This window comes from Lethenteron reissneri, chromosome 37 (genome assembly GCF_015708825.2).
Source record: "Lethenteron reissneri isolate LAM-NWPU_2019-01 chromosome 37, ASM1570882v1, whole genome shotgun sequence".
Taxonomy (NCBI): Eukaryota; Metazoa; Chordata; class Hyperoartia; order Petromyzontiformes; family Petromyzontidae; genus Lethenteron; species Lethenteron reissneri.
This window is the reverse complement of record NC_083815.1, coordinates 1,029,709-1,057,152: the sequence shown is the minus strand read 5'-3', so window position 1 is coordinate 1,057,152 and position 27,444 is coordinate 1,029,709. Positions and strand designations below refer to the sequence as shown.

General features: G+C 56.1%; 1 protein-coding gene across 10 annotated transcripts in view; it reads right to left on the bottom strand.

Annotated features, from left to right (window-relative positions):
• PLEKHA7 (pleckstrin homology domain containing A7) overlaps positions 1–26,616 on the bottom strand; it is an 86,549-nt gene extending 59,933 nt beyond the window's left edge. For 4 of the 10 annotated variants that reach the window (XM_061566711.1, XM_061566709.1, XM_061566710.1 and 1 more), the window contains exons 1-4: positions 25,941–26,616; positions 20,975–21,145; positions 19,382–19,458; positions 16,339–16,396 (exon numbers count right to left, since the gene is read on the bottom strand). In XM_061566711.1, coding sequence (XP_061422695.1) covers positions 16,339–16,396; positions 19,382–19,458; positions 20,975–21,145; positions 25,941–26,026 — 392 coding nt within the window. In that variant the 5' untranslated portion in view covers positions 26,027–26,616. Of the gene's footprint in view, positions 1–1,517; positions 1,775–10,772; positions 10,898–14,739; positions 15,042–16,338; positions 16,397–18,658; positions 18,852–19,381; positions 19,459–20,974; positions 21,146–25,940 lie in introns of those variants that run through there. The other 6 variants (XM_061566713.1, XM_061566716.1, XM_061566714.1 and 3 more) reach the window with 6 other exon arrangements.
• Between the last annotated feature and the right edge of the window lie 828 nt (positions 26,617–27,444).

Here is a 27,444-nt window from a genome sequence, read left to right as displayed (position 1 = left end):
GTTGCTCGGCTTCCGAGATCACGTTTCAGCCGAGTCGATCCGGGGATCAACGACCATGGGAAATCTATTCCACATCTGTAACACCACATCCAACGTGCACCTTCGCCGTGGCTGCTGGGCACGTGACACCTACTACCCCAGTCGAGTGTTCACGTTGGGATTTTGTTGAACTCGAGGAAAAAGGGTAGGAGTCTCACTCGCAAGCGTGACCTGGGGCGTGAGGCTGTCAGCAGCGTGGATATGATCGCTGCTGCTGCTGCTAAGTGATCCCAATGGAGCAATTTGCGGTGTTGTTTTCGAATTTGGCAAATTTGGACCCTGCTGCCGGCACATGGTGGGCGACTCTTTAGAATACTTACACACAGCCACTTACCTACACACAGCCACCTACCTACACACAGCCACCTACCCACACACAGACACCTACCTAGACACAGCCACCTACCTACACACAGCCACCTACCTACACACAGCCACCTACCTACACACAGACACCTACCTAGACATAGCCAGCTCCCACACTCAGCCAGCCCCACACTTATCCAGCCAATGTTGATGGCATTCGAAGGGATTCTGTAAGCCCTACAGAATCCCTTCTACAGCTGTGCCCATGGAGATGGGTTATGGGTGGGGAGAGATTTACGGGGCCGGGGTCGGGGGAGTGGGAGACGGAGGGCGAGAGGGAGGGGGGGGGAGACGTGGGGGGGTGGGAGACGGAGGGCGAGAGGTGGGGGGGGGGGAGACGTGGGGGAGGGGGAGAGAGGGCGCGGCGCAACGACCACGCCGTGCGGGCGGCGAGCGGAGCGCCCGGGAGCTCCACGGCAACAGATCCGAGTGCCTCGAGATCGCGCCGAGCCACTGCTGGTGAACACAGCCACCACGCAGACACGACGCCTCCTTCTCATCATCGTCGTCGTCGTCGTCATAATAATAATAGTATTACGTATTTCTTTACACATCCCATCAGCCACGCGGCCTTCCTTGTGCAAGTGCATCTTGTTAGCGCCGTTGGTTCAATGCGAACAGAACTCCGAACCAGTTTCGACAGTGTCTCGTCGGCGTTTAAGGCTGAGTCAACATAGGGGAAGGTCGGCCCGCGAACGGTTGTCACTGATGATCGCCGTTCACGTGAATCTATCGCGGGTTGGGGTGTTCAAAGCGCGGTTCACACACACACAGGTACGCGTGTGTGTGCATATACCCACGCGTGCACACACACACGCGTGCACACACTTGTACAAAACAGCATAAAGATCCCCTGTACAGCCTATACAGTCAGCTGGTGCAAGTGCTGCTCGTGGACATACATACACAGACACGTACATACGTGCACACACACGTGATACGTGCACACACACGTGCACACTCACACGTGCACACGCACACGTGCACACGCACACGTGCATACGTGATCCGTGCACACGCACACGTGATACGTGCACACACACACGTGCGCACACACACCGTGCACACACACACACGTGCACACACGTGCACACACACACGTGCACACGCACCTCGACGGCACTTGCGCGCTCCCTCACCGTCTTCACGCGACTCACGGCTCCGCGTCCTTTGCCCCCCCCCCAAAAAAAAAAATCTCTCAACATTCCACTCGGGACTCGACAATGATGGGGGAGGAGGAGGAGCAGGAGGAGGGAGGCACAGAGAGAGAGAGAGAGAGGGCGAAGCACAGCGAGAGAGAAAAGAGAGAGCGCGAGAGGGATGGAGGCGAGGGCGAACGAGAGAGACGCGTACACTCTCTGGCAGAAAGCAGAGAGAGGGAGAGCTACTGGCCAATTGGGAGAGAGTGCGATGGGAGTTGTTCTGGACAAAGGGTCTCGGAGATGGGGCCCCAGGCATGGATCATGAATATTGACGATGCCCGCGTGGGTAGGTGGGTGGGTGGGGGTGGATGTGGGGGTAGGGTGGTGGGTATGTGGCCGGGCGGGGGGGTATTGTGTGAGCCGGGGTCGGGGTGTGGTGGCACGACAATTTAACAACAACTGCTCCCGCTGCAGGAGAGGAGGCGACGTTTTCAAAAACCAGAAGGGGAAGAAGCGTGGAGAGGATGGCGCCGTGGAGCCATCCCTCTCGCGCGAGACGCAGTGGCTGGACTGCGAAGCAAAGTGTAGAATGTTCAAAACTACATCGGGTTTGATGAAACAAAGTAAGTTGTCACTTATTTTTTTGTTACGATGATTTACCTTCTAAAAACAAGTCTGGCCGTGCCTCGCAACCCCAGGGGATGCAGCGTGCACCCCCAGGTTAAGAAGAAGAACCACTGCTCCAAGAGACGAGGTGTTCCAGCAGAACACGCGTGTCGGATTACACGCGTGTTCTGGTGGAACAAGCAGACGACTTCACTCAGCTAACCCAATACTACCACGCGTGTTCAAGCGGCAACACGGCTAACATCAGTGGTGAGCGACATCGATGTATCACTGAGCGGCATTGATACGTCTATGAGTTCAACCTCAGCTCCGTTGCATTAAATAGACCATGATGAGTAAGAACAATCGTGCATACGCAGTGATTCTGTGAGGCGTTCTAAGGCGCTAAGGTAGCGCTCATGCCAGGCACGCAGGGAGCAGTGCATCCACAACCGGAGATCCAACCAGACAATCACCATCATCTCTCCATCACTCACCAAACTAGTCAGCCAATCACCATCATCTCCATCCCTCACCAAACTAGTCAGCCAATCACCATCATCTCTACCCCTCACCAAACTAGTCAGCCAATCACCATCATCTCCATCCCTCACCAAACTAGCCAGCCAGCCACTCACCATCATCTCTACCCCTCACCAAACTAGCCAGCCAGCCATTCACCATCATCTCCATCCCTCACCAAACTCGCCATCATCTCCATCCCTCACCAAACTAGCCAGCCAGCCACTCACCATCATCTCCATCCCTCACCAGCCAGCCACTCGTGCCAGCTCCACCCCCTGGACGTCACCGCGCCCCCTTCTCCCCTCCCAGTGTTGGGCCTTGAGCGACGCGTGACTGATCGCTGGCGAGGATCCACGTGTCCTTGACGGACACGTGGAGTGGGGGGGGGCTGTTTATTCCGTGCCCCCCACTCCACCTGTCCTTGACTGACACGTGGAGTGGGGGGGGGGGCTGTTTATTCCGTGCCCCCCACTCCACCTGTCCTTGACTGACACGTGGAGTGGGGGGGGGGCTGTTTATTCCGTGCCCCCCACTCCACGGACACGTGGAATGGGGTGGGCTGTTTATTCCGTGCCCCCCACTCCACCTGTCCTTGACTGACACGTGGAGTGGGGGGGGGGGCTGTTTATTCCGTGCCCCCCACTCCACCTGTCCTTGACTGACACGTGGAGTGGGGGGGGCTGTTTATTCCGTGCCCCCCACCCCACCCTCCTTCCTCTCCCCACCCCTCTCCCCTTCACCCCCCCCCCCCCCCCCCCCACACCGACCATGCTCTGCACCGCTAAGGCGCAGCACCTGCAGGTCGTTACGAGCGGAACGCGATTTCTTGACGGGGCGTTCCCAGAATGGATCGGGGTCGGTGGATCTCAGGAGGAGGTAGTGGTCATGGGAGAGGATGAGTGGGCAAGAGGAGGAGATGGGGTGAGGAGGGAGGAGTAGGATCAGGAGGAGGTAGTGGTCATGGGAGAGGATGAGTGGGCAAGAGGAGGAGGATGGGGTGAGCGGGAGGAGTAGGATCCGAGGATGTAGTGGTCATGGGAGAGGATAGTGTGGCAAGAGGAGGAGGATGTGGTAGGAGGGAGGAGTAGGAGCAGAGAGGTGTGGTCATGGGAGAGGATGAGTGGGCAAGAGGAGGAGGATGGAGTGAGGAGGGAGGAGTAGGAGCAGGAGGAGGTAGTGGTAGTGATGGAGGAGGAGCTGCAGGAGAATGGTGAGGTGGTATTGGTGGTGATTGCGGAGGAGGAAGGGGGTGGGAGGTTGGGGATGAGGTGTCGTTGTTTCCCCTGCTGGTGAATCTCAGGGTGAGTCAAACTCACTGACTATTTGTAAACACCCACTACTCGGATTCCATTAAGAATGAAACCCAGAGACGCAACGCCTAATACATAGCGATCCAGAGACTTTAGTAGATTTTCTTTACATACTCATTAAATGCTGAGTCGATCTAGGGGAGATCAATGAACTGGTTTAGATTATCAATCGTCACGATTATCATTCATGGCGGCTGGGAGTCCCTCTCGGGTAGTCAGGTACGTAACGCAAACAGTAGCACACAACACGTTAACAAATGTAAAGATCCGCCGTGTAGGATGACAGTCTGAGTCAACCTCTAGAGGCCCAGGACCGGTTCAGATAATCGTCACTGGTGTTAGCCATGAGCGGGAATCGAACTCGGGTCGCCGGGTTCTTAGCGCAGCGCGCGAACCACTGCACCACCGCTCCCCACGATGTACACAACAACAACAACAACCGCCATTCGCCACGAAGTGGCGGTGACGTCACCACGGCGCTTGTGCCAGGCTGTGTGCACTTTATGGCCGCGTGAAGTGTCGAACTCCCGCTGGCAGGAGGTCACGGGACAGACCCAGGTGCCATGGATTGACTGAGATGACTGAGATGACTGGCCGATGCACCACCTGTGCCCCCTACTGTGCCAACTTGCTGTGCTTTACCCGCCCGGCGCTCCGCTCGTTGTTTTGAGCGTCGCTCCTCTTGCCCTCCGTTGTCGCTGTATATACAAGACAAAGACAAAGATCCCTCGTATAGCCTTAACGGACTGTTGGGGCAAGTGCTGTTAGCGAGCACCTATGAAGTTCGGCACGGCACACGAGGGGGTGGGTGGCCAGCACCACGCCCACACATCCACGCTTATTCCACTGCCCTCTCTCCTACGAACAGCCAACAACATAACTTGGCACAACCACGTGAGTTCAATAGAAAGCCCCCTGGCCCCCCACCTCCTGCACCCCCCACTCTCCACCTTTGCAGACGCCCCCCCTTCCTTGCTACACGTGGCCCGACTTAGAGCCACGTCTCACGACTTCAAAGTTGTTGATGCGTAAAACGCATAATAAATCTACAGCCCTTCGCCCATCCACTACTGGATGAAGAAGACTTCACCTCCCCACGCCGTGTCAGCCGTTAGTGGGTGACGAAGGCGGCGGGGGGGAGCGTTGTTTGACTCTACTTCACCACGCTGGTCGGTCAGTGTGCGGGTCGAGTCTAGAACCGATGTAAGAAGCCCGTGGCCGGGAATTGAACTCGTCCGTGAGCTGGCTCGCAGCGCAGTGCGCCAACCGCTGCGCCACCGCTCCGGCCAGGAACAACAAGAGGTCAGGGTAACAACAACAGCGGACGGAATGCGCCCTCTGAGCTTGGAGCGTTTCATGTGGAGCGCTGCGTCTCAGCGAGAGTCCGTGACGACACAAACACGAACCACGTGCACACACACCTCGCCCCTCCCCCCACCCCGAAACCCACCACCGACCAACAATAGATCACCACAGAACTCTGCCCCCCTAACTCGACCCCCACCATACCAACTTTGAGCCAGGTGGTGGTGGTGGTGGTTTTTACGCTGCACGTGGCTGCCTGTAACCCGGCACTGTGGATGTTGTTGTGAAACTCTCTTCCCGCGGGCGCGCCTCGAGGATGAGCCGTGCCCCGGCTCGCGAGGAGAATGCGGTGCAGCAACGTGTGGACGACTCTCCATCCGTACAATCTGTGTGGGTGCTCCGGTTTCCTCCCACATGCATAAACACTCATTGATTGGCCGATAACAAAAACTTAATAACCCACAGAGGGGAACGCAGAGCTTGGGCAATCGTCGGTAGCGCCGGCTCGTCACCGCGTGGCTGCTGCTGCCTTCCCGCTCGTCTGTGATTCCTCCTCCTGGAGCCTCTGAGTCGTCCCCTCTCTCTCTGAGTCGCCCTCTCTCTCTGAGTCGTCCTCTGTCTCGGAGTCGTCCTCTCTCTCCCTGAGTCGCCCTCTCTCTCTCTCTATGAGTCGTCCTCTGTCTCTGAGTCGTCCTCTCTCTCCCTGAGTCGTCCTCTCTCTCTGAGTCGTCCTCTCTCTCCCTGAGTCGTCCTCTCTCTCTCTCTCTGTCTCTACGAGAGCCAGTGGTGGATCCCGTGCGGCGGTGGCGGCGCAGCGCGGTGTGACGAGTCAACATCATCACTACACACTCCTGAGTGTGATTATAATCACTACACACTCCTGAGTGTGAGTGTGTGTGATTATAATCACTCACACACAGCAGAGGCGACGTCGTGTTGGGCACACGCGCTTTAGTAAACGCTGCACGGCGATAGAGAGACGTGGGGGGGTGGAGTTGGGTTTCCAAGCGGCCAGCGAGGGTCGATAAACTCAATTCACGGGGTCTGGTTTCCCCCGCGTCTCTCCCCGATGTACAACTCCCCCTGTACCCCCCCCCCGCCGCCCCTCCCGTGTGCTGCCCCCGTGGGGTTGTGGGCGCTGTTGTCATAACACGGGAAGTCGTCGGCGTGCTCGTGAACACGAGGAGGAGACCCATGGCACACACACACACACCGCACCTGCCGTCGGACTTTAACGATCGCGGCTCAGAGAGAAATGGACACGTCCCCCCCGCTCCCTCCACCCATGTGATTTGTCCGACGTTTCGCTCCACGTGCTGGGAGCTTCTTCGCGAACTGTGGGGGCCGTGCTAAGAACCCCCGGCACGCCTCTCGGTTCAACGTCGCCGTGAGACTTTCGCCCAGGTGGACTCGAGCTTAGGTGAGCGGTGTGGTGGTACGAGGAGCGGTGTGTCGGCATCAACGCTGGGAAGACAAAGGCGGCCGGGAATGTCGCTGACCGCTCCCCTCGCGCGCTGTCCCGGCCTTAATAGGCGACGCCTGATAACAGCCCATTGCTCCAGCAGTCCGTACAAGGCTACCCGGGGATCTTTGATCTTTGTCTTTGACCTTTGTGGGTTTCAGGGTGCGCGTATGTTGTGCGCCAGTGGGCGTGCGGGCGTGTGTGCGTCCCTGCGTCTACGTCTCGGCGTGTCTGTGCATTTGTCTGTGTATGTGTGTTCGTCTACCTGTGTGTGTGTCTGTTTGTGCATATAAATCTGTGTATCTACATGTGGCTGGTGTCTTTGTGTCGATATATATCTACGTTGACTCCGCCTCAAATGAGTACCTGATGGTACGGTGTGTACACATCAGCCATGGGGAGACAAAGGCGACCGGGCGTGGTGCTGGCTACCCACTCCCCTTGTTTGCCGTGCCGGACTGTGCAGGTGCTGCTCGCTAACAGCACTTGCCCCAACAGTCTGTCGAGGCTATACGGGGGGTCTTTGTGTGAGTGTGTGTGAGAGTCGTGTGCCGGACTGCGAGGAATTAAAGATTGCGTTTCGCCACGCCTCGTGAGAGCCTCGCAACAAACCCACGGGCAGACCCGCTTCTGCCTCCCTGCAGCACGGTAGCCGACTACGTCATACAGCACCACAGCGGCTGTATTTAGTTCGCCAGCGTCATCAGCCACCAACATTATCAGCTAATTCTACTGAAATATGGCTTTGCCTACAAACACCTTACAGTTCACCATCATTGGTTCAAGAGACCCTGACTGCTGATGTTGAAACCCACGCAGAGTTTTGCTTGTGTTGATCCAGCGCTGCTGAAATGATGCCCACTCAGAAGGAAGACCGCGTGGCTGACGGGATGTGTCAAGAGTGTTAGTTTCACGTGGACGGACAGACGCCTGTGTATGATGGCCTTGCCAGACCGATATCATCAGCAACATCTGTCGCAGTAAACAAACCCGTGGACCGGTTTCGACCTTCTGCGTCTCATCAGCAAAGTCGGGCCGGTTAAACAAATGCCTCTGGGCTGCCAGATGTGAGGGGGGGGGGGTGGAGATGGGGGGGGGGTGAGAAGAGGGGAGCGGCGGTGGTAAACTTGAGTGGGGACCGAACCGTGAGTTTTCACGGGCAAGGTGGAACGGGAGTGAGTTGTGGAGTGAGTGTACGTAGTGTGTGTACGCGTATGATTGACGTAAAGAATGCGTGAGTCAGTGAGTAAGGAGTGCTACATTCCTGCCCGCTTGGGTCAATTTTTATTTTAATCAGGAAGGCGTGGGACGTCAGAGGGCCACACACACACACAGCCCTAACCACACGTCCTCACACACACACACACCCCTAACCAACACACACACACCTAACCACACACACACCCCTAACCACACGTCCTCACACACACACCCCTAACCAACACACACACACCTAACCACACACACACCCCTAACCACACGTCCTCACACACACACACACACCCCTAACCAACACACACACACACACACCCCTAACCAACACACACACACAGCCCTAACCACACACACACACACAGCCCTAACCACACGTCCTCACACACACACACACCCCTAACCACACGTCCACACACACACAGCCCTAACCACACGTTCACACACACACCCCTAACCAACACACACACACACACACACCCCTAACCACACGTCCTCACACACACCCTAACCACACGTCCTCACACACACACACCCCTAACTACACGTTAACACACACACACACACCTAACCACACGTCCTCACACACACCCTAACCACACGTCCTCACACACACACACCCCTAACTACACGTTAACACACACACACACACCTAACCACACGTCCTCACACACACCCTAACCACACGTCCTCACACACACACCACTAACTACACGTTAACACACACACACACCTAACCACACGTCCTCACACACACACACACACAGCCCTAACCACACGTCCTCACACACACACACCACTAACTACACGTTTACACACACACATCCCTAACCACACGTCCTCACACACACACACCCCTAACCACACGTCCTCACATACACACACCCCCCCCCTAACCACACGTCCACACACACACACACCCCCCTTACCACACACACACACAGCCCTAACCACACGTTCACACACACACACACTCCTAACCACTTGTTCACACACACACCCCTAACCACAAGTCCTCACACACACACACACCCCTAACCACACGTTCTCACACACACCCCTAACCACACGTCCTCACACACACACACTCCTAACCACACGTCCACACACACACACACACACTCCTAACCACACGTCCTCACACACACACACACTCCTAACCACACGTCCACACACACACACACTCCTAACCACAAGTCCTCACACACACACACCCCTAACCACACGTTCTCACACACACCCCTAACCACACGTCCACACACACACACAGCCCTAACCACACGTCCACACACACACACACCCCTAACCACACGTCCACACACACACACACCCCTTACCACACGTCCTCACACACACACACACCCCTAACCACAGGTCCACACACACACACACCCCTAACCACACGTCCACACACACACACCCCTAACCACACGTCCACACACACACACAGCCCTAACCACACGTCCACACACACACACACACACCCCTAACCACAAGTCCTCACACACACACACCCCTAACCACACACACACACACACACCCCTAACCACACGTCCTCACACACACACACCCCTAACCACACGTCCACACACATACACACACACCCCTAACCACACGTCCTCACACACACACACACCCCTACCCACACGTCCACACACACACACACCCCTAACCACACGTCCTCACACACACACACACCCCTAACCACACGTCCTCACACACACACACCCCTAACCACACGTCGTCACACACACACACACCCCTAACCACACGTCCTCACACACACACACACCCCTAACCACACGTCCTCACACACACACACCCCTAACCACACGTCCTCACACACACACACCCCTAACCATACGTACACACACACCCCTAACCACACGTCCTCACACACACACAGCCATAACCACACGTCCTCACACACACACACACACCCCCCTAACCACACGTTCACACAAACACACCCCCCTAACCACACGTTCACACACACACACACCCCTAACCACACGTCCTCACACACACACAGCCCTAACCACACGTCCTCACACACACTGACACACAGCCCTAACCACACGTCCTCACACACACAGCCCTAACCACACGTCCTCACACACACAGCCCTAACCACACGTCCTCACACACACTGACACACAGCCCTAACCACACGTCCTCACACACACAGCCCTAACCACACGTCCTCACACACACAGCCCTAACCACACGTCCTCACACACACACACAGATCCCCAGTGTAGTCTGTAACAGGCTGCTGTGACAAGTGATGTTAGCGATCACCTATTGATGACAGCACGCCGGACGAGTAGTGTGGGGAGCACCACGCCCAGCCGTCTTTGTCTCCCACCAACACTCACACACGCGATACCACAAGATAAAGCACACGCAAAGATCCCCCGTGTGACCTTCACCAGAATATCGGGGCAAGTGCTGCTTGCTAGCACCGATCAAGGTCGGCACGGCGCGTGAGTGGTGAGCACCACGCCTCGCCGCCTTTGTCTCCCCAGCGTTCATGATGTTTACAAATCGCACCAGATGCTCAATTTTAAGGCTGAGTTGACCTACGGGGATGGTTCAGGACCGGTTCAAATATCAAACTCGGATCGCCGGGTTCGTAAGCGCAGCGCGCTAACCACCACACTACCGCTCCCCACTAACACGCGCTCACACACGACCCCACACACGCACATACACTCTCTTACATAAATCACTCGCGGAAAATAACTCGACACGCTCACACGTGCGTGTGACCCATTATAATTACGCGCACGCACGCGCACGCACCTCGTTTCCTAGTGTGGATGAGGCCGCACGTGCGCATTCCTGTGCGTGTGGGGAGCGGTGGTGTCGTGTGTGGGGAGCGGTGTAGGCGTCGTGGCGAGCGAGCCGCACCACGAACCCGGCCCCCCGAGTCCCGCTCAGAGGCACACACACACACACAAGTGCAGAGTGTCTCATTAACACCCGTGGACACGGACCTGGGTCTTAAATAAATAAATAAAGTTGTTGGTCCGGTGTGTAAACATCATCTCGAAGGAGACAAAGGCGGCCAGGCGTGGTGCTGGTCCCTCACCACCTTAATAGTTGTCTAGCTAACAACACTTGCCCCAACAGTCTGTGACGACTATACGGGGGGGGGGGTCTTTGTCTTTGTAGGGTGGTGTGTCCCACGTGTGCTGTACTACCCTACACCGTCGATTGGTGCACGAGCCTCTCCTAGATCGACTCAGCCTTGAATGTGGCATAAGTGGTCAGCGCACTGCGCTACGAACTCGGCTACTTAGAAGTCAGTTGTGAATGTCCTCGATCTTAAATGAGTACCGAGTGCAGTGTGTCTGAAACTCAGCACAAGGGAGACAAAGGCGGCTAGGCGTTGTTCTGTTTACACCTCCCCTTCCCATTCGCTTTACTTACATGAATAGGTGCTCGCAAACAACGCTTGCCCCAAAACTATATAGGTCTGCCAAGGGGATCGGGTGTGTGTATGTTGGGTGTGTGTGTAGGGTGTGTGTATGTAGGGTGTGTGTATGTATTCGTGGTGGAACCATGCATCGATTATGTTGAGAAAGCTAGACGTTGTTATGCCCACCCCTGTCATATGAATGTGGAATTCATACTGCTGGCGCATGCATGTGGACTGCATGTGGACTTTGTTTACGAATGTATCCGACTCACGTTCTCCGTTCCGGCCGCCAGAGGCCGCTACATTCACCACAAGATCAATGAATTATTTCATTTAATCGAATCAGGACGACATCGGATTTCGTTTCTCATTTCGTCGGCTCGTGTCACTCTACCCTGGTCTCTGAGTGCTCCTCCTCAGTCCCCTGGTCAACAGACTGATGGGCCAGTGCTGTGAGCGAGCGTCTATGACGGCCGGAACAGCACGCGAGGAGGGAGGTGGGGGGCCAATTCCACGCCCGGCCGCCTTTGTTTCCCCAGTGCTGATGTTTTGCACACCACACCTACTTGCTCATTTGAGGCTGTGTCGACCTAGGGGAGGCCCAGGACCATTTACGATATTCGTCGCTGGTGTTGGCCGGGTTCCACGCTGCGCCAGCCCTACCCACGGCTGCGTTAGCGCTCCCTAAATCGACGCGCAACGACAACCGCCCTTCACCACACCCCGTGGCGGCGACGTCACCACGACGCCTGTGCCACGCTAGGTGCACCTTGATGCCACGTGCAGAAGCGTGGAAGGCTCGCTGCGAGCAGGTCACGGGACAGACGCACACACACACACATGTACCACACAGACAGAGATCCCCGTAGAGTCTTGACATGTTGCATTAGGGATAAGTGCTGTTAGCGAGCACCTATGAAGGCCGGGACGGCACACGAGGGGGTGGGTGACCAGCACCACGCCCGGCCGCCTTTGTCTCCCCAGTGGCAATGTTTACACATCGCACCAGGTACTCATTTGAGACTGAGTCGACCTAGGGGATGCCCACGTACACATACGGACACGCGCACGCGGGGGGCGACTTTGACCGCGCTGCGTCTCTGTGGTCGCGGTCTGTCTGCGTCACCTTCGCCCGGCTTGAACACGCAGAGCCATGTCGCTTGTGGGTGGGGGGCGCGGGGAGAGTGAGGGGGGTGACTGCGGCTGTGTTCAACAAGTCGGCAGAGGCAGCCGCAACACGGACGAGCAGCAGCCCCGGGGGCTCCAGCCTTGATTACAACACAGGCGCACTCACTATCACTCACACAACAACCAAGGGCAGATGCAGGACATTATTGTGTTCCGACTTACGAACATATCTACTTACGAACGGGTGTCGGGAAATATGTATGTTCGTAAGTCGAAGACTCAGAATATGTATTTACACTGGAGGAATCCCATGAGCTATAATGCTGCTTCACAGACGGCTGCCCGTATTGCCCCTCGCTCTTGCTGTGTGCCGAGACGTCTTGAAGCCGGACACAAAGTGCCCTGATCCCCCCCCCCCATCTCCCTCGCCCCACATTTCAACAACTCCGCTACTGCCACAACACAATTGCTTCGCCAATCATCCCGCCAGCGCTTGCATCGTTCACAACTAATTCTGCTGTTCCCATTCTGTCGACCGCCGCCCCCCTCCCCTCCTCGCGAGCGGCGCCCGGGGCGGCCGACTCACGCCCGCCCCACCCTTGGGCGGACCACAATGATAGCAGAGACCACAACAGAGATCACAACAGAGACCACAACAACCTCTTTCCCCTCCACCCACGTGTCGCTCGCCGCCCGATCGTCACGCGCGGCGGTTCCCCGTCTATTTTCCAAGGGGGGTTTCGCGTGCCACCAGGATGTGGAATGTGTTTGTCTGCCTATAGATAGACACCCCGGGCCAGGTCAGGGCTTAGCCTTGGCCTCCTCGTACCCCCCACTGCCGACTCCCCCCCCCCGCCATACCCGCATAGCATCACCTACAGCTGTACACACATAGTGGCCCGGAGTGCCGCAAATAAAGGGCGAGTTTCACAGCAGGATTGTTAATGTAATCATTATTATTATCAGCACGCTCAGCTCGGCACGTGTGGTATGCGCCAGGCATGGTGCAGTTGTCAAATGGGTACCTGCGAGTCTCAAGACTCGTTCACAGAATATCAGAATCAGAATACGGAGTCGTGCTGGAGGAATCCGATGAGCTGTAAAGTTCTTTTTCACAGGTGCCCACTGGGTGTGAGGAGGCTCGTGCGTTGTTTGGATGCCGCCACCGCGGTGTGACGCTGCTCAGCTGCGCTGCCGGACTTTCAATTCCAGAGGTCGCCGGTTCGATTCGATCTCCCGGCAGTTGGAATAATGGAGCGAGATTCTTAAACCCTGCGGCTCCCGTCGACTCTAGTCCACCCAGCAGCATCGCTGAGTTCACCACAGTCGATGGTCGGTTCATCGTCTGTAGTGTGGGCACGCCCATCTCCTTCCATACGTCTGGCCAGCGCGGAAGAGTAGGCCAAATGCCCTCTAGAGGGCCTCTCTAAAGCTCCTCATAATTGACGACATTCCGACAGCAGTGGCGTGAGCGAACACTTTCAGGGCTGCGCCTTCACCGATCCAATTGTGAGTCGTGTGACTCATTTTCCAAGTGGGTCCTACTCTGGGATAGCCGAGCTCAGGGGAGTTAACTCACCCACCCACCCATCACCACCACCACCGTCACCGTCACCGCCGCCTCTCCCCCATTACAACTGCAATGAGCCTCCCCGTCCCACCACGCTCCATTCCGAGCTCCCGAGTGGTTGACCCTATCCGCCGACGAGATTCCGAGCGGCCTCCGCATGCCCCACTCACGGCCTCGGTGCCTCTATTCTTAGGGCGTCCTGATACCACATCCGCAACGACAACAACACACAGACACACACACAGACACACTATTCCCAGGGACACCACGGGTGTGAGGTCACACTGTGTACGGGTGGAGCATGCCTGCGGCAGGCGAGGTGCGGACCACAAAGCTATGGACAGAAATTCACGGAATTACAAAAAATCCAGGACCCACGGGCAGCCTGCACTCATACCGCACAGGCAGACTATTGCCTACTCCTCCATTTCCGTGACGACTCAGAGATCGAACCTGGGTCGGAACTCCATGCTACCACTCACCCACCGACCCACTGGCCCACTCGCCCACCCACCCACTCACCCACCCATTCACTCGCCCACCCATTCACTCACCCACTCGCCCACCCACTCACCCACTCACCCACCCACTCACCCACTCACCCACCCACTCACCCACTCACCCACTCACCACACTGCAGATCAACTCACGTCTCTCTCTCTCTGCTTCTTTCCTCGCACCGCTCCACTTTGGAATTCCCTCCTCCCATCGTAATCGTCGTCTCTTTGCCCCCAAGCTCTTACAACAATAACCTCGCTCAATGCAAACAAGGTCTTACACTCGTATCTACATTACATCTGTGACAGTGCTGTCCGTTCCTGACCGCTTGGCATTCTCGGCCTGTGCTTTGCAACTGCTATTTTAGCTCCCCTTTCTCTCTCTCTCTTTCTCTCTGCTATCTTATCTTCTCCTTCTCCACTCTCCCGAGGCTCTCTCTTATCTCTCTCCACTCACCCTGCGCTCTCTCTTATCCCTCTCCACTCTCCCTTCTCCTCTCCTCTCTCTCCGCTCTCCCTTCCCCCTCTCGCGTCTCTTTCCACACATGGAGGGGGGGGGGGCGGTGGGGATGTCGCGCTAATAAAACAGAGAGGCGCGCTCCCCTCCCTTGACCCCTGCCACGCAACTGTGGACATCACCCGGTGTCCGCTCGGGGCCGATCCCAGGGGCGAGTTCCTCTCCCTGCGCCCGAGGGAGCCAAGCGCTCTGTAAACTCTCGCTCCGCGTGCCACCGCTCTTGCCTCGCCCTTCTTACATCAGCCCGCGCTGGGAGCTGAACGAGCGAGCCCGACCCTGGCTGATGGGACACTGAATGTCTAAAACCGGGCCAAGAGTTTTGCGTGTCTCGAAACAATGCTGCTGAAATGATGCACACCCCCAGAGGGGTTGGATGTGTACAGAAGTAATTTCATTTATTAACTAGCAACGCGAACGTCCTTTGGAAGTGACCGTCCTGGCAGCCAGCCAGCCAGACTGCAAAACTTTTTTATTTTATAACATAATACGAATTAAGATGTGGAGAGATGGATATTACAAAGAAAACCTTCTGCTGATTGATTTTGTTAAGCAAATTCAGTTTTGCAATCTATTGGGCCAATGAGGATGTATATTTATAATTGGCATTGTGGCAGAGGTGTGCAGTTGGAGGCACCCCGGCCACCCTGGTTAATATTGCCTCTGCGTGCGTTCCGACCAGCACGTTCCAGTGCGCCGCCTGCTTGGCAGGGGGCGTTGTAGACCCCGTGGCGTTGCTGGAAGGAGGGTCGAGCGAGCCATTGGGTGCCAGCATCACGGTCACAATTTTTTGCCAAATTTTAATAACTTGCTGATAATGTTTTATGTATCATTTCATTGGAATTACCACGTAGCAACATCGCCCCCTACTGGCGGTAACAGGGTGGTGGGCAGCGCAGTGCCCCACAGCTTGAAGCATCCCGTATGAAGTCTGTATATTCTCACCCTGTTCTGCAATGATTTCCTCCGGCATCTACACCCTACTCCTACCCCACACCTACCCCACACCTACCCCACACCTACCTCACACCTACCCCACACCTACCCCTACCCCACACCTACCACACACCTACCCATACCCCACACCTACTCCTACCCCTACCCCACACCTACCCCACACCTACCCCACACCTACCCCTCTTACCGTTCCCCCTGCGACCCCCCGCACAGCCGCGCAGGGGATGATGCGAGCCCGGTGGGGAGGGGGTCAGGTGGGGGAGGGTGGCGTCATTACTCACTCTATGAAGAAGCTGGCTCCTTCAGGCGTGAAGCCTTCCTCCCAGCCGCGAGGCAGGTCTGCCGGAGGGGGATCAGGACGGGGGAGGGGGCAGGGGGGGGATGGGGGCAGGGGGGAGGAGAGACCAGCAAAGTTCAAGGGCAGCAGGGTAGAGGGGCAGCAGGGAGGGGCAGCAGGGAGGGAGAAGCCAAGTCAGAATGGCACTGGATGCGAACTCCCGTGTCGCTGTGTAAGAATCCGGTCCCTGGGGGGTGGGGGGGGGTGTTAATGAGGCTAGGCCCATGCCATCATCAGGTCCAATAGACATCATCAAGTCTAGTAGACTAGTAGACTTGATGATGGCATGGAACGCGACACTTGAACGCGTCTGCTCGCCTCCCGCGATCTCGACACGACGACTACATCTTGACCTCTCTCCTCGGTGAGACACGGAGACCTCGCCTTCACGATTCTCACTCGGCTCTTGAGAAGAGACGAAGAGGAGACTTCAGAACCAGTGGGATGTCTATGAATGGAGCACGCTCTATGCTCGACACACACACAGGCTGGAGCGATGGTGCAAGAACTGTAACTCTATGAGTTTGATTCCCGACTACGGCTAACATCAGTGGCGAGTGACATCCGAACCGGGTTCTAAGGTACCCGCTTTCACCGACACGCGCTGGCCAGCGTGGTGATGTATGGAACTTCCCATCATCGGCACTGCGTGGGGAGGATCATCATCGAGCACTGGATTGACACACACACAGCATGTTCTTCCTATGTACTTGCACACATACACAAAGACAAATATCCCCCGTATATCCTTCACATATTTTTGGGGCAAGTGCTGTTCGCCAGAGCCCATTAAAGGCCGCCACGGCACACGCATGGGTGGGTGTGGCCAGGATCACGCCCGGCCGTCTTTGTCTCCCCATTGTTGATGGCTTACACACCGTAGCTGATACTCATGGGAGGCTGAGTCAGATATTCGGCACCGATGTTGGCCGTGAGCGGGATTCGAACGCGGGTCGACGGGTTCGCTAACCACTGCGCCACCACTCCCCCGCCGTGTTATACCCAGCCAGACACATCCAGTATTGATCAATCACACACGCGCACACAGATACCCGTGATGATGATGAATATTGATATACGTGGTGATTAATATTGATGTATATATTACGAGTATTGATGAAACGCTACATCCGTGGGGTGTTCTCAGAGCGTTTTACATCACTGAACGATATCGGCGAGCAGCGATGCCCAGGGACAGTCAACAGCAACATCCCAACACACCCGTCAATAGCACTGGGTGGCCTTCACATAATAATATGTAATACATATTATTATGTGAAGGTGACGTTTCGGACAATGGCCCTTCTTCAGAGCACATGCCAATTCGAGTAGCTGTCCTTTGTGCGGCAAAGGGCGACTCAGACACTTGGCCTCAGTCCGCCAGAGTAGCGGGCGATGATTGCTGCCGTGTGCAATTCCCATTGAGTACTGCATAAGACAAATATCCCCCGTATAGCCTTGACAGACTATTGGGGCAAGGGCCGTTTAAGTAGCGCACACAGACACATATGCACAATAATGAGTGTACACTAGCTATCAATATGCCTTGCAAACGAAATTCTACGAAGCTATAAACCGTTAACAACTCTGGGGTATACATTTTATATTTTACAGCCTGCTTTCATTGGATAACCTATTGCCAGGGATATCACGCTTTGAGTGAGAAACTCAACAGCCATAGCCAGAAAGTGAGCTCGTAAATCACGACACACATTGGCTGACAACGCATACCCACGCCTCGTTCCCCATGTGTGTCTCTGCACATTAAAATATATGCAATGATTTTGACACATCCCATCAGCCAGACGACTTTCTAGAAGCGTGTAAGGGACGTTGCAGCGTTGTGGGATGCAATTACACGAATGACGCTCGGCAAAGCAGCATTGTTATTGAAAGTGTCTGTTTGTTAGCATCATTGCGTTAACAGCACAACGCAAACCATGGGCCGGTTTGAACATTCAACGTCTCATCAGCGGAACAAGTGCTGGTGAACTTGCCAGAATGGTTATATGATAGGGCACTACCTCTGATAGATATGGCTCACGGTTCAACGCATACATCTCTATCGATAAACAACACAATCTAAGCATTCGCGTCTCTGTGGTGAATATAACAAAATCAATAACGCGCTTTCTTTCCGAATGCATCTCTCAACACATCAACACATAAGTACACGGTGTTCATTTGTTTAACGGCGGAAAGACGTTCCCCTTGTACCGACAATATCCATCGCACCCCGAGTGTATCAACAGCTTATACATCACCTGCGGTCCAACGATCTCTTCCGATCGGCGTCAATAAACTCTCACAACAACAACGACATCAATGAATCAAATCCTCGCCGACTGCTTCCCAGGCTGACGCTCCTCTCTCCCCGACCTCGAGTCGCCGCGTGACACTGCCTACACTGCCTACACCGCCACGGACGGTGGATGAACATCGCACGCTGACAATGGGGTGGGCGAGGGGCGTTCGATCTCAATCTTTGAACCCTGCAGCCTAACGCCTGAGACGCCTTCGCGCCCAATTGTGCCATAAAACTCACCACCACCACCGCCACAATCGTCGCACAAAGTCCACCGGCAGTTGAAAGCCAGCAGGTTGGGGGGTCACGGCAGGGCGCATTCAAATCAGCAGGCCGCAGTGGGTTGGTCGGGCGGCCACTGTGACGGCCGCCGAGCCCGCGCTCAGAGCTCATCGGTTTGTTGCACGCGACCGGTTGCGAGCTGTTGCGTGCAACCGGTTGCGACTCGCACTCGTCAGGACAGGATCGACACTGGAGTGGATAGGCGAGTGAAGTTCAGCGTGACAGTGGCTAAGCATGGCAGTAGCAGTGGCGGTAGAAGAGTGACAGGGAGGCGACTGACCACCGATGAGCGAGTGGGTAGTCGGATTAAATCGGTGAGTGCTGGATCATCACTACATGCATTGAGTGTGTTTATTATGATTCGACCTTAATAGGAGCTCGCTAACAGTGCGTGTCTCACCTGAGCGGTGGCGATGCCCCGTGGACACGGGCTCACTGGTGCGGGGGTGCAGCCACGTGGTACTGCGCGTGTCCTCACTGTACACACACACGCGCAGGGTGATGCACACGTCAGCCGTGGTCTATCCACTGCTGCACGAAGGCCTCCCCCAAGCGCGGCCTCGAGACGCGACAACAAAGCCACCGAGCTCCGAGCCGACCTCATCAACTCCTCCACGGATGGACGCCGCCCCCTCCTCTGCCTGCCACTCCGTCACCGGTCTCGACCCTCAGCCCTTCGAGGCGTGACGTCGTCCTGCGCGAGCCCCAGCCACCGTCTCTTGCCGCGCCTCTCCGTGTGGTTCCGAGCCGACACCCCCACCGCTCCACGCCTCTTTGCGCATCGCTCGGGTGTTGTTCCATTCAATTGTCTCTGTCTCATGTCAATCTCGATTTGAAGCTTTCGTGACTGCAGGGATCCATACTCTTTGGTTCTTTCGGTAAAGTCACGTAGGTAGAAAATGTAATAAATTACGACGTAGCTTTCCCACCTGATGGCGGACACTTGTGTTGTGCCCGAAACGTCGTGATTTATTTTATTTTATACCTACGCGACTTTACCGAAAGAACGAAAGAGAATCTATCTCATGTACTTTCTTAGAGACGTCTACGCGAGTGCAAAGACAAAGATCCCCCGTATATCGTTAGACGGACTGTTGGGGCAAGTCCTGTTAGCGAGCAGCACCTGTGAAGGCCGGCACGGCACAAGGTGGGGGGGACGGAGGGGGTGGGTGACCAGGACCACGCCCGGCCGCCTTTGTCTCGCCAGTGCTGATGTTTTACACATCGCACCAGGTACTCATCTGAGGCCGAGTCGACCTAGGGGAGGCCCAGTGCCGGTTCAAAAATTCCTCACTGGTGTTGGTCGCGAGCAGGAAGAGTTGCCGGGTTCGTAGCAGAGCGCGCTAACCACTACGCCACCGCTCCCCTCACACGGACACAAAACAAAGACAAAAATCGCCCGTATAGCCTGGAACAGACTGTTGGGGTAAGTGCTGTTAGCGAGCACCTATAAAGGCCGGGACGGCACACGAGGGGGTGGGTGGCCAGCACCACGCGCGGCCGCCTTTGTCTCCCCAGTCGCGATGTTTACACATCGCGCCAGGCTGAGTCGAAATAGGGGAGGTCCATGACCGGTTCAGATAATCGTCACTGGTGTTTTCCGTGAGCGGGAACTGAAACGGAATCGAACTCGGGTCGTCGTATTCGTAGCTGCAGCGCGCTAAGCGCGACTACATTACCACTCCCCACACGCAAGGGCACACACGCAGAGACTCACGCACGGTGAGACACACGACCACGCTTCTATTGACACACTTAAACACGCAAGGCACTCGTAAACACGCGTACAAAGACACATATTTACACACACGCTTCAACACAAACCCACAGACTCACGGTCACATCCTCACGCACCCGGCGCATTCCTTAATGTGCAACCGCTGCGTACGCATCGGGACAGGCACTGCAGTCTCATAATCACATGCACTCTCCATCACATCAGCCACGGCCAATCCACTGCTGGGTGAAGGTCTCCCCAAACCACCACCCTCACCTCCCGCGATCCACGTGGCACTCGCTTGAATGCGCACACACACGAGACGGTGTCAGAATCGCTCCGTCTCCTCTGGCGGACGTGACACTCGGATGGGTTCCCTTCGTCGCTCGGCATGCGCGTTTACGCACATGGGTGTCATCCTCTCTCGCGCGCACAGGCACACGCAGACTGTAGGTTGTACACACACACAGATCCATAATACAGGTTTTTTTTGGATGAGATTGCGTAAATATATAAATGTGTCGTCAAACCCGCCACCACCACCCTACACAGCCAATTAGTAATGGGGTTGTCACGTCAACAGAACGTGCCAATTCGTGGCTCGTGCAGCACACCGTAAATCCACAACATTTACAATCTTGGTGGATTCACGTGGGGAGGAGGAAGAAACCGGAGCACGCGGAGACAACTCACGCCTTGTGCGAGGGGGCAACACTCTATCCCCGTACAGATGGACACAGATGGCGATTAGTCCACTCGCTGTGCCGCCGTCTCCTGGCGAGCCAGGGCACGGCTCCCCCTCGACGCCCACGGGTAGAAGGGAGTTTCACGACGTCTGTCAACGGTGCTCCACCAACCCTCGCTGCTGCTGCTGCTGCCTCCACACGCAGCGCTGGGTCATTACAGCAGCCACGTGCAGCGTAGCCACCACCACTGCCACCGCCACCACCACCACTACCACCACCACTACCACCACCACTGCCACCGCCACCACCACCACTACCACCCGGTAGAAGTCCCCGTGTGCCTCCGTGTGAGAACGGATGAAAATATCCCCCGTATAGCCTCATACCCTTTTGGGACAAGTGCTGCTAGCGAGCACCTATTGAGGCCGACATAGCGCACGAGGGGGTGGGTTGCCAGGACCACGCCCGGCCGCCTTTGTCTCCCTCAGCAGCGATGTTTACACACCGCACCAGGTACTCGTTTGAGGCTGAGTCGACCTGGGCGAGGCCCAGGACCGGTTCAGATAATCGTCACTGGTGTTGGCCGTGAGCGGGAATCGAACTCGCGTGGCCGGGTTTCGCAGCGTGATACACCACCGCTCCCCACACACTACCGCACACACGCACACTCGCACACACACAACACTATCCGTATCTGTGTTCTCTATTTGCCCGAGTGAGACAGCATTGAGATTAATGATCGCTATTAGCAAATAAATGCACTCGAGTCAACACGTCCGCGGTGTGACTATAACCTGGCACCCCGCGTCATCGTCATCTGAATTAATCGCTCCATCTCCCCGCCGGCTGAGACCACGTGGGCGCGTGCCGTCCCTTGGCTGCCACGCCGGCATCATTCTCGACCAAGTGCCACCCACGTGGTAACGCGTAACTCTTTGCCTATGAGCCGCGTTGTGCTGTTTGTTACTGGCCGATCGACGTTATGTGCTCAGTAACTGTAAACCTCTTTACGTGCCCTGGCCAATCGCATTGAAACTAAACTATTTTTTTTATTTTACCAGGTGAAGCCCACTGAGCTATGTAGCTCTTTTTCAGAAGCGACCTGGCCACAAATGATAGCTCAACGAAGTGACTTATCATCATCACGTGGAAATGGATAGCAGCCAAATAATCTGAACGGGTCACATTAATTCCAAAAATTTGTAGGAAAAATCCGGACGACCCGGAGAAAAATCCACACTACCACGGGGAGTGAGACCCGAAAACTGCAAATATACAACAGCAGGTGTCAGGATTGGGATCGAGCCCACGACCACCTGCATACCAGGCGAGGGAGTGAACATCTCGCCACCGTGGCGCCCCCAGCGACTGGTGATGCATCAGAGTGATCTACATGATTCGTGTCATTCTGCGTGTGCTCTCTGCTCCGTGTGTTCCCGTTCCTGTCTCCCGGCGTGATTCCAAGCCTGCACCTTACCTCCCCGTGCTTCGTTGCGCACTCGGGGTGAGATGGGGCACGCTCTGTTCACGTGGCACATTTTACTCATTGGCCGTGTCGGGTGGAGGTGGGTGTACGACACAGCTACATTCACCCCATCTCACCCAAATAACTTCAACGTGAATCCTTTGTCGCTGTTAATGATTCGTAAAAAAAAAACGTGTTGGCCGTGGCACTGCACGACGAGGCGGGTCGAGTCAAGGACAAAATGCAGGGAATGTTGCGCAAAAAGGCAGCAGACAGGGAGGGAGTGGCACGGAAGGGGCAGGGAGGGGGCAGTCTGCACGGGCAAACGTGATGGTGACGATGAGATGGTGGTGGTGGGATGACGATGATGAGAAGAGAGACGGAAGGAGCGAACAGAAGAGAGCTGCACGGAGGAGGAGGAGGAGCGGCGTCTGTTCTCACAGGGGGCGGGGGAGGGGTTCAGAGTGGGGGTGGCCCCGTGGTTAACAGGAGGCTTGAGCCTAGGTACATTGGCGTGTTGAAGAAAGTAACAAATGCAATGAGACCCAACAAAGAGACGGATCCCTTGTCTCGACCGTCAGTAGGTCCCAGGATCGATTCAGATATCACTCGCCACTGATGTTAGCCGTGGACCGGAGGCGAACGCAGGCCTCCGGCTTCGTAGCACAGTGCGCTAACCACTGCGTCACCGCTCTCCACATAGACACACAACAGCATCAGCCATTCGTCACTAAGTGAGTGTGACGTCACCATAGCGCTTGTGCCAGGCTAGGTGCATTTTGAGGTCACGCACAAACAGATACACACATGGATGAGATCAAACAGACACACACACGTCTATACACAATACACACACAAACTCACACAATAAACACTGATACAAAGGCACACCAAAAAACACATTCACTCCCATAACCCCTCTCACAAACTCACAACGAATACAAAGATCCCCCATATAGCCTTTAACAGACTGTTAGGGCAAGTGCTGTTAGCGAGCACCTATGAAGGCGGGTACGGCACACGAGGAGGTGGGTGGCCAACACCACGCCCGGCCGCCTGTGTCTCCCTTAGTGGCGATGTTTACACAGCACACACCAGGTACTCAATTGAGGTTGAGTCGACATAGGGGAGGCCCAGGACCGGTTCAGATAATCGTCACCGGTTTCGGCCGTGAGCGGAAATCGAACTCGGGTGGCCAGTTTGGTAGGGCTACGCGTGCTAACCGCTGCGCCACCGCTCCCCACCGGTGTGTGTACACACACGCGCAGGATCCCATTCGCCCTTCACAGCGAATTGCGCGCATTCCGCAGCGCGCTTTGATTAATCATCAACCGCGCACTGTTAGTAAGCACGCGGTCCTGACAAACACACAAACACGGGCAGGTGGGTGTGCGGGTGTGTATGTGCTGTGTGTGTGTGTAGTGGGGAGCGGTGTGGCAGTGGTTAGCGCGCTGCGCTACGAAGCCAGCGACCCGAGTTCGATTCCCGCTCACGGCCAACACCAGTGACGATTATCTGAACCGGGCATGGGCCTCCTCTAGGTCGACTCTGATGCGATGTGTAAACATTGCGACTGGGGAGACAAAGGCGGTCAGGGAGTGGTATTGACCACCCACCCCCTCGTGTGCCGTTCCGTCCTTTATAGGTGCTCGCTAACAGCACTTGCCTCAACAGTCTGTTAAAGGCTATAGGGCGATATTTGTCTTTGTGTGTGTTAGTTTCGCGTGTCTGTTGGTGTATTTACAAGTGTGTGTGCATCATACATGCTGTTGTGTGTGTGCATGTGCCGTGTGTACATATATGTAGGGGTATGTGCGTGTGTCTAGTTCTGCATGTCTGTATGTTGGAGTGTCTGCACACACACACAGAGGTGTTCAACAAAGACAAACATCCCCCGTGAAGCCTCCAACAAACTGTTGGGGAAAGGATTGTACGCGAGCACCTATAAAGGGCAACACGGAACACGAGAGTGTGATGTGGTCGTGACTGCCCCAGGCCGCCTTTGTCTCCCCAATGCTGATGTTTACACACCAAACCCCTACTCATTTAAGGCTGATTTGACAAGTACACACACACCTACACGCACACACACACTCGTGTGCACACAGTTGAGGAAAGTATGTGTACACACCTGTGCACATACTCATTGAACCACACACACACACACACGCGTGTGCACAGACATACACACAGGTACACACACCTGTAGGAACAACAACAACCGCAGTTCACCACTAAGTGGCAGGCTAGGTGCACCTTAAGGCCACGTGAAGTGCCGAAGGCTCGCTGGCAGGAGGTCACGGAACATACCCAGGTGCCATGGATTGACTGAAATGACTGTCAGATGCTCCCCAATGTGCCAACTTTCTGCGTTTTAACCGCTCGTTGTTGTGAGCGTCGCTCCTCTGTCCTGCGTTGTTGCTGGAGAGCGACTGCCTCCAACTGCCCAGTAGCGTCCTTCACGAGCCTCCTCCACAGAGGCCGATCTCGACACCGCTGGTACCAGTCGTCGGCAAGTCCACTCAGCTCCACGTCCTCCTGTACCACATCACTCCATCTCTTCTCTAGCCCGTTCCGCGCCCGTTTAGGCCCCTCGATCGAACCGAACAGAAGCTGTTTAGGCATGCGGTGGCTGGGCATGCAGGCTACATGATCCAGCCTCGCTTGCCGGAGGAGCTCACTGATGGGACTGTGCCCAGATCTTTCAAGAATCTGTGAACTTCTCACATAATCCAATCTGGCTAAACCCTGAATAGATCAGGGTAGCCTGAATGTTTCAAACCGGCGCAAAAAAAGTTATTGTAGAGGGCTCCATAATAGCGCAAGCACACAGAAATAGAGAGAGGGGGGCAAAATTGTGGCCGAGAAGACCCGGAGCTCAGCACGGAGCGACAGAGCGGGTCAGCTTCCACACGACAGCGTTACGCAGCTGACGAGAAAATAATGCCGCTTGAAAGATTCGGAACGAGACTCCGGCTGCCAAACCGAAGCTGGCCATGAGCCCACGTACACACGCACACAAAGAGAGCAACAACAACAACAAGACACGCACACAGAGACAACAACACACAGGTAGACACACACAACTCACTGCATGAAGAAGACACGACCGTCGCTCGTCACGTCGTAATACCAGCCCGGCGGCAGGCTGTCCCTGCCACTGAAGTCGCCCGCCATTTCACGCGAGACGAGGCTCGGGGCTGACGCCGACCCACGGGGCGGGGGTGGTCAGAGGCCCAGGTGGAGGTCCCGGCCGCCGCTGATGTCGCTGCTGATGTTGATGACCGTGTGAAGGACAGACACCTTCCCTCTCAATCTCAGCGCCCCCCCCCCTGTCACCCCCCTTCCTCTCCCCGCCCCCAACGAGGGGCTCAGAGCGAGACAAAGTCCAACGTGTGATGATGTCGCTTCTTGCTACTGCTGCTGCTGATGATGATTATGCTGCGATAATGTCCCGGCAGTCGCTGCTGATGCTATAATGGCACGGTCCGGCAAGCGCTGCTGATGATGAAGATTGATGCTGATGATGATTTCGTTCCTGGTTATGAGGCTGCTGCTGAGGCTGCTGTTGTTGCAGCTACTGTTGCTTCCGCTGCTTCTGCTCTTGCTGATGTCGCTGCTGCTGCTGATGATGGTGGTGACGATGATCGCACAGCCGCTCGCAATAGTCCAAAGCGCTTCGCCGGCCTCGCGAGAGCGCGCGTGGAGCGGAGCCGCGACGCACCGAGCTCGCAACCGTCCCGTGACGATCGCCTCCCCCGTCTCCCCTCCCCTCCCCGTCTCCCCTCCCCTCCGTGGCCCCCTTTCTCTCCCCCCGCCTCCCCCTCCGTTCTCCGAGGGGGTGATTATAGTTGAGGGGTGGGGGGAGGCGGAAAGTAAATTGGGGGGGGGGGGGCACAACCAGAAATCCGTAAATGAAAGTCGGAAGAGCGCCGCGCACGTCTTGACGCACCGGCCAGCCCCTCCGCCTCCTCCAACAATACCTGCCCCCCCCCAAAACAAAGCGAACACGTGCCCCTACAGAGACAAAGACGACCCCCCCACCTTCTACCGCTCTTGCTAACCCAGTAGAGCCTCGACGAGGAAGGAGCGGGTGCCGTGAGCGTGCGCCGAGCAAAGCCGGCACGGTGCGCCACGGAGGGGCCCGGCGGACACGTGGTGTGGCCCCGTGGCCCCCACGTCGCTTACCGCCCGACGTTATTCCCCCGGCGCTGACGTTCTACATATCGCGGCTGTTGGTACTCGTTTAATGCCGAGTCGACCTAGGGGAGGCCCAGGACCGGGGGTTCAGACGCACACGCTCGCTCACTCGCATCGAGTGCCCGCGATTGGCTCCGTGCGGTCAGATGCTCCGAGCGCCGAGCGTTGCCGGAGCAACCGCATCAAGAGCTGAGCAGTGTTTGGAGAGCGGTGGTGGGGGCTGGGGGAGGGAGGGAGCGAGGGAGGGAGGGAGGGAGTCTCGATGCGAACATAAATGCGCTCACGATGCCGCCCAGTGGCGCAATCTCGTTCAGTCAGCATCATCAGCACGATCACCATCTTCATCAGCAGCAGCATGATCATCATTAGCATCATCATGAGCAGCATCAGCAGCA